The sequence below is a fragment of the Sinocyclocheilus grahami genome, unplaced genomic scaffold (assembly GCF_001515645.1).
Source record: "Sinocyclocheilus grahami isolate Dianchi unplaced genomic scaffold, SAMN03320097.WGS_v1.1 scaffold81.1, whole genome shotgun sequence".
Lineage (NCBI taxonomy): Eukaryota > Metazoa > Chordata > Actinopteri > Cypriniformes > Cyprinidae > Sinocyclocheilus > Sinocyclocheilus grahami.
In genome coordinates this window covers 1,738,262-1,746,354 of record NW_015505260.1, presented here as the reverse complement: position 1 = coordinate 1,746,354, position 8,093 = coordinate 1,738,262, and the positions used below count along the sequence as shown (strand labels likewise).

Below are 8,093 nucleotides of genomic sequence, written 5' to 3'. Positions count from 1 at the left end.
GGCTGTCCTTTTTGTATTGTTTCAATATTAAGCCATTTTATTCTTGAACTGGATAAGGAGTTTCTTTTCAGACCACTTGCCTTTATGGATGTGAAACTTGCCATGTAGTAAAACGATTTAATATAAAAAATATGATTTGTGTCCATGTCATTTCCCCATAGTAAATAAAAACATCATGTTGTTTGTCTTTTTATTGCCCAACTACAAGGGGAATTTAATTTACACAGTGTACTCACAAATTATCCAAGGAATGACATAAACCGAAATAACAAGTGAAAAGGTTTTAAGTATGTATTTCGTGTGAACGCATAATCGTTGTCATACAAATCTGAAAGCAAGCAGTTTGTGGCAAGCAAGCCACCCATCTAAAGCAGATGAAGAAAAACGTTCGCAAAAGAACCCGACTGTAAGTACATTAACATTATTAGTCTTAACTCTTAAATAACTCTTCATATTTCAAGTTTTTCCTACATTTTCCCGAGAAGTCTCCGGTGTAAAGGTATAACGGAAGTACAGATACACTGCTTTGCGGGAAAGCGGAAGTTAGCTGACGTCACTATGAAAAGGGCCTATTGAGTCTGAGACCCCTGAAGACGTCCCATTAGTGAATATCCTGCCCTCTAGAGGAGAGGTGCGGTGAAGTGTTTCTTATAACACACACCCTTCTTGACGGTATGCCAGCTGAGGAAGCATAAACATGGACAGACAGAATAAAGAGCTGTAACAGTTACTGACCTCGGATCAGTTTGGCATTGGTGTCCTCGTTGACTTTGGCTATGAATCTGAAAGCAAGCAGTTTGTGGCAAGCAAGCCACCCATCTAAAGCAGATGAAGAAAAACGTTCGCAAAAGAACCCGACTGTAAGTACATTAACATTATTAGTCTTAACTCTTAAATAACTCTTCATATTTCAAGTTTTTCCTACATTTTCCCGAGAAGTCTCCGGTGTAAAGGTATAACGGAAGTACAGATACACTGCTTTGCGGGAAAGCGGAAGTTAGCTGACGTCACTATGAAAAGGGCCTATTGAGTCTGAGACCCCTGAGGACGTCCCATTAGTGAATATCCTGCCCTCTAGAGGAGAGGTGCGGTGCAGTGTTTCTTATAACACACACCCTTCTTGAAGGTATGCCAGCTGAGGAAGCATAAACATGGACAGACAGAATAAAGAGCTGTAACAGTTACTGACCTCGGATCAGTTTGGCATTGGTGTCCTCGTTGACTTTGGCTATATTAATGATCATACGGGCCTGCTGGGCGTAGCGTAACGTGCTCAGGCTCTCATCCATGTTACTGGCCGCAGGGCTCAGGGTGGCGATCATGGCCGTCTTGGAGTTTCCACCAAGGCTTTCCTTGAGTAACCTGAACACAAGAGGGAGCTGAAGCACTTCTGCTGCTTTTGTCAGCAATAAATCTGGCATGTTATTTTGAGAGAATGTACAAATTGCGCTTTCAAAAAATTGACCACTATGACTGGTTTTGTGGTCCAGGGTCACATACTGTATATGAATCACGATTCTGTCTTCTAACAATTCTAATGGATTCACAAGTTTCAGAATCAATGTTCTAAAGCAGCGGATCTTAATACTGTTCCTCACGTCCCCTGCTCTGCACACGCTCTGCATCTCTCTCTGTTTCTCGCTCTCATTCAGCTCAGCTCCAACAATGAACAGTTACAATTATACACTTATTTTCACAAAGCTATGAGAAGCGTTAAACATGGACGCGCGTGCAGTTGCCGTACTGTATTAAAACTTTAATCAGGATAAAACCATATATTAAAAGCTAACATAAGCAGTAGCATTTACAAATAACAGCGTATCTAAAAGTATGAGACGACAACAACAAACAAAAAACATAGGCCTACCATTAAAAGCCGTGCTTGCACAGGATCTGTACAATCCTCTTCAATAATATCCTCTGCTTCTCAATCGGGCTCAAACTGATAAACCATATTAACATGCCGCTGAGATGAGGGGTGGGATGTTTAGATGCGCACTAGAGGTGGTTTAGCCAATCACAACACACTGGGATAGCTAACCAATCAGAGCCCACCACCTATTTCTGAGTGAGGGGCTTCATAAAAGCAGGAAATGATCAGCGTGTTTCTCAGAGAAGGGACAGAGAGGTGTGGAATAAAGGTAAATTATCTGAAAAATAATGCGATTTTTTTAAAAACGAAGCATTAACACATGTTAGACTGCACCCCATAAACACAATCAAGCCTAGAAAAAAAAAAAAACGTGAACCACCCCTTTAATGCGTTTTATTGAGTTAATGCACTTACAGGCATTTTCTTCTGGTTTTGCTCATCCTTTGCCACCAGCAAATCGTGGATTTTCTCATTGTACACCTCAAAATAGCTCATCTCCAGATGGCAGGAGATCTTTAATAGAAAATAAACGTCAATCATAAATATATCATAAATAAATTCAATCATAAACTGTAAATAAATAATCATCAAATGGGACAGCAACCTCTTTGTTTTCAGTTCTAGACAATCTCGAGAAAAGTTCCTTGCAGAATCTGGGAATAACGCCAGCCTCTTCACCAAAACCCATCATACTAGAAAACATCCAAAACGACACTTTAAAAATATTAATCAGGGCTGCGTTTCTCAAAAACCTAAGTAGATCGTAGATCCATTGCCACCAATGGTCTCTATGATCAACTTAGCTTATGATGCTTTTGAGAAATGCAGCCCTGAATGGTTATTACTGTAAGTACTGTTAATTAACTGTAAAAAAAATTTAAATAAATAATGCAGTTTCGAAGAGAATCATCACTTACGTGTAGGACTTTCCAGAACCCGTTTGGCCGTATGCAAAAAGACACGTGTTAAATCCTTCAAATGCTCTTTCAAGCAAGGGCCGAGCCAGTTTTTCATAAACCACCTGCTGACTGGCAAAGCTTGCATCCGATTCATTAATAGAGCAAAAAGAGAAGTCAAAGGTAAATGTGTAGCTTTGTTTAGTATCTGGATGTTGCACAACAGTTTCGTGGTCGTTCATGAAGATGACTTGACGGGCTTTCTCGTTCTTCTCCCTACAAACACAAATAAAAAGCGAAAATTTTAATGCAAGTGGCACTGTGCACAATAAGATTTAATCATAACTATACTAATTAGATATTACATATAAAAATAATATTATAAATGTTATTAATATAATTAATATTATTACATAATACAAACTAAATACTAAAAAAATATATATATATATATATATATATATATATATATATATATATATATATATATATACACACACTAAATAAATATTTTTCAATAAATAGTAAATAGAAAATAGAGTATATTAAATTTAATATATCAGAAAGGGTAACAGGGTTGACTGATTAATGCATAACTCAGTAGGAGTTAGAGAGTTTAGGGCCACTGTTGGTTTGTAATTAGTGATAGTTTATTCATTTCCAAAATAATATTTCCCAAAAAATAATATTTGTTTGATATTTTTCTTTAAAATAAATTAAATAAAAGGGTTAAACAATTAAGGCTAACGAATGCTGTCAAAATTACAATGTGCATAAAAATTATGAAAACAAAAATGTGATTATTATTTAGGATGCTTGTCTTCCACCTTGCCACAATTTTATGAAATGTCTCTTTCTCTTTTTTATTATTATTATTTTTTTTTTATACAAAAGGGAATAAAATAAATATGTTTGTTGTAATTCAAATAAGTTGAACATCTTTTAGTGATTTACATTTTTTTGAGGATTTAATTGATTTTTAATTAAGTTTTATACACCCAGACAGACAATCACGTTCTTTTTTTTAAAGTAACAAATTTGTAAACTAAAACTTGCCTCAAAACAACATGCCGCCAAAGTAAACGTTTAGAAAGGTTTCTTACCTTGAACTGAAAGGTCTTACTCGAACTGCAACAGTGACCGCACTGTTCTCCATCTTCAGCTCTTGGGGTTGTAGAGCACTCGTTCTGCTCACAGCTTCAAGAGGAGCATGTCCTTCAGCAGGAGCTGCTCTAGAAACACCTGCTCCTCCATGAGCTGTGGAGCTCATTAGGGCTGTGGGTCTCCTCACCTGTGCTGAACGTGAGGCGGGTGTCATGTGCCCATTTAAACCACCAATCTGAACCTTCTCACCTGTTGCTCCACATGTTGATTTAGCCGTTTCAGTGCTCATCTGCGGTGGCTTCTGTCTTCCAGCGGTTGTGTGTTTGGAAGATGCGGGTCTAGATGCATCTTTACCAGCCAGCCTCTCATAGACGTCTCTCTTGACGCTTAGTTTCTCAAACTGGGTTCTTCTTGTAGGTGTCGAAACGGGTTTACCCTCATCATGGGTGGCTCTGACCTTCTCAGAACTTGTTTTCTGAGCACTCCAGGAGGTTTTCCCAGGTGTTTTGATGGTTTCGTGGGTCTCTTTTGCTGAAGATGGTGCTGGATTGGGTTCGGTCAGGACTTTGGTTCTGGTGCGGCGCTGAAGGGTCAGGCGTTTCTCTCCTCTTTGGTTCTCCTGTGTGGTTTCTTCATGGTGGTTTGCAGTGGTTCTGCTGGGCTTTCTCTGAAGAGTGAGTCTGGCACCAGAGGATGGCGTTTTAAATGCGTTTTCTCCACATTTTGTGAGTGCTGAGACCACATAAGTCCTGTTTATTTCTTTGGTTTTATTGAAAGATGATGTGGTCTCTATCTCTTTTGATCCATCCATAATTGTGTCAAAAAACAAGACTTTTGACTATAAAATTGTTTTAAGATTGTCCCACATGTACTACAATCCACAAATGTAATTGTTGTAAGTACACTGAGGTGAATAATCTGTCAAATGACTTAAAATACATCTTTACGTAAACCCATAACTAAAACTGACCTGCGAGTGTTGATATCCTGTTTTGTAAAATATTAAAAGGTCTTTTGTTTATGGTTTTTAAAAAACGCAGTCCTTTCTTCGTCCAGTTTACTACTCACCGTTCCGACGGTAAGAAAGTATCGGACTGGACGCCGCCTCAAAGCGTCAATATAAACAACACCTCACTGTCTGCGAACCGCCATACTGCCGCTCTAATTCAAAACCAGCAGGCGTGCTGTGATTGGTCAGCTCAGTTTGACGCGCAGTCACGCCCACCTACCAACAGATGGCAGTGTCTCTTTACGTATTTACTGTACATGAGGAAAATCAAGCCTGTTTATATTAACATTAATACATTTTGCGCTGATATTTCAGTCACAATGAAGAACATTTTCACACCACATTTTTCGTTTGTGAAATGTGTAATATGAAAAATTATATATTATTAATATATATTATTTTGTGTATTGTTTATTAAATAATAAATAAATTATATATATATATATATATATATATTTTAAATAATCAACAGTTACAAATAATATTTTATATATATATATATATATATATAATTGTGTGTATATACATACGTGTAAAACATCCATACATTGTGCTAATCTGTATTTTACTGCTTTTATGCTGATTTAAATAATCCTTGCAGCTTTATTTTATTTTACTTATATCATTACTTTAAAAACTTTTTTTACATTAACAACTGTATTTTTTATTCATTTTAATTTAAATAAATTTTACTGTAGAAAATGAAGGTGATTCTCACTCACACACACACACACACACACACACACACACATATATATGTATATGTGTGTGTTAAATTTGACTTTCTCTGCTTAAAATAATAAAATAAATGTTATTATCTCAAACATTTTACAATACTTGACAGTAAAAGTACATGTATTGGCATATAAAATAACAAATGCATTAGGCACAGTAAGCAGTTAACAGGTTTTTATCCTAGTATTTTTATTTACTTTTCCATTAACATTACTAACATTTCTACCATGTGGGTTGACATTATTATTGTGTGTGTAATTATACTGGAGACAATCAGAAGAGACATTTTTTTCATTCACTTGTAGCATTTATTGAAAATACAAATTACAAAAGCAGCAACAAAACATTTAGCAATACATATATTTGCTTGTTATTTCTTGGCAGATCTTTTGTCATGCTTCCTGATGATGTCGATGAGGTTGCTCTTGGATACGAGGATGTCTTCTCCACGGCTGCTCCTCTGTGTGGCTCTCCTCTGCTGTTCGTGCAGATGTGGGGAGTTGAGGAGCTGTGGCGGCAGGATGGAGCCCGTGGGTTTCACTCTGTTCACAATGTCCAGAAACAGCCGCTTGTTGTTGTTATTCATGAAGGTGATGGCGGTGCCTCTGTGGCCCAGTCGACCTGCTCGGCCAATCTGAAAGGTTCAAACATAGTGTGTCATCATTAAAGAAATGAGATGCTTCAATGTGTATGTTTATTTATGAAATACGCCATACCTGATGAACATATTCATCCATGTTAGCTGGCATGTCGAAGTTCACTACAAGCTTAACATTGACCAGGTCCAGTCCTCTACCGAGAATCCCAGTGCTGACCACCACTTCAAACTGGCCCTCAAGTAGACCCTAAAAACACCAACAATATTATGTTTATTTATTTAATATGTATACATTTATACCAACTAATATAATATAATTTTTTTAAAGAGTTTTTTCATTACCTTTACAATTTTGTTGCGTTCCCACTGCATCTTGTCTGAGTGAATAGCGACTGTGTTTAATCCCATGACCTTTTGCACAGCTTCACACAGCAAATCGGCCCCAAGTTTGCAGTCCACGAACACAACTACCGGTGGCTGGTACAGCTTTCTGTCCTGAGCACACAAAAATTCATGATGTAGATAATATTGTAATGAAAACAAATCCAAAGATATAATATAAATGAAACAATGTAAAAAAAATCAGTTCTTTTGTGTTGAATATATTTATTTATTTTTAACTTACAGAAAAAATAGCAGTTGTTATTCCAATTTTGATGGACAATAATTTTTTATAATTAATTATAATATTAATAAATAATTTATTCATTCATATCAATTATTATTTCATATTTCTGATGGGAAATTATTCTAAAATATTAAATATATTTTTTTAATTCATTCAATATTTATGAATTCATATTGATCAATTATGTTAATATCATATTTTGATGGACATTATTTAATGTACTATTAAATAATAATATAAAGAATTAATTTTCTTATTTTATTCTTTTTTTATTCATATGTATGACTAAATATAAATTATGTTATTTCATATTAATGGGCAATTGTTCTAAATTATTAAACAGAATATTAATAAAGAATTGCATTTGAATATTTATTCATTCATATTTATTGGTTATTTCATATTTCTGACAGACAATTATTCTAAAATGTCAAATATATATTATAGTATTATTATACATTATAATATAATATTATATATAATATAATATTATTACATCATATTATTTCAATTGACAATTTTCCTGGGGGCAGTCATTTTATTTCCACAGCTTGTGATTTATAAATGCTCTATTTCCTGCTCTCGGTCTCTGGTAAGAGCCGCTGCTAGTTTTCCTGGAGCAAAGCAAATTGAGGACCCACCCATTTCCTCTGGAGAGGAGGGCAAAGATTGCCCTATAGACTTCCACTAACTGCATTTCTGTCAACAAGTCAGTCGACAGCAGGCCACAGACGCATTCAATCCAGATTCTTTTTAAACCTGAATATTCTTTTTACTTACGTAATGTGACACATTTCCTGTTGTCAGATGAATCATGCATTGCACAATAATACCAAAATACAATAACACATGCAACAAGACAGCAAATAGGGTTTCTACAGTATACTTACATTTAAAATCTCAAAGAGCTTCTTTTTCTTTGACGGCTCTTCCACCCAGAGGACGATCTGACGGACGTTGGAGCAGGGTTGGTTCTTCTGACCGATGGTAATGCTCACAGGCTCGTGGGTGAGACGAGCCGCTAGCTGTTCTGTTCCTTTGGGAATGGTGGCTGACGTCAACAGCGTCTGATGCTCTTCAGGGACCTGCTCCAAAATTTCAAGAACCTGTTGCTGGAATCCCATCTTCAGCATGGTATCCGCCTTTGGAGTTTTTAAGAATTTTATATATATGTTTATATATATATATGTGTGTGTGTGTGTGTGTGTGTGTGTGTTTATTTTTTTTTTTTTTTTTTTTTTTTTCCTTTC

The 8,093-nt window shown here is 35.9% G+C and overlaps 2 protein-coding genes across 2 annotated transcripts in view; both read right to left on the bottom strand.

Moving 5' to 3' along the window:
* kif14 (kinesin family member 14) overlaps window positions 1–5,025 on the bottom strand; it is a 25,857-nt gene extending 20,832 nt beyond the window's left edge. The window contains exons 1-5 of the mRNA XM_016273814.1: window positions 3,873–5,025; window positions 2,791–3,045; window positions 2,478–2,565; window positions 2,288–2,386; window positions 1,186–1,352 (exon numbers count right to left, since the gene is read on the bottom strand). Coding sequence (XP_016129300.1) covers window positions 1,186–1,352; window positions 2,288–2,386; window positions 2,478–2,565; window positions 2,791–3,045; window positions 3,873–4,684 — 1,421 coding nt within the window. The 5' untranslated portion in view covers window positions 4,685–5,025. The remainder of the gene's footprint in view (window positions 1–1,185; window positions 1,353–2,287; window positions 2,387–2,477; window positions 2,566–2,790; window positions 3,046–3,872) is intronic.
* An 827-nt stretch (window positions 5,026–5,852) lies between these two features.
* ddx59 (DEAD (Asp-Glu-Ala-Asp) box polypeptide 59) overlaps window positions 5,853–8,093 on the bottom strand; it is a 4,454-nt gene continuing 2,213 nt past the window's right edge. Inside the window, exons 3-6 of the mRNA XM_016273813.1 lie at window positions 7,734–7,985; window positions 6,558–6,710; window positions 6,334–6,462; window positions 5,853–6,251 (exon numbers count right to left, since the gene is read on the bottom strand). Of these exons, the coding sequence (XP_016129299.1) occupies window positions 5,988–6,251; window positions 6,334–6,462; window positions 6,558–6,710; window positions 7,734–7,985 (798 nt within the window). The 3' untranslated portion in view covers window positions 5,853–5,987. The remainder of the gene's footprint in view (window positions 6,252–6,333; window positions 6,463–6,557; window positions 6,711–7,733; window positions 7,986–8,093) is intronic.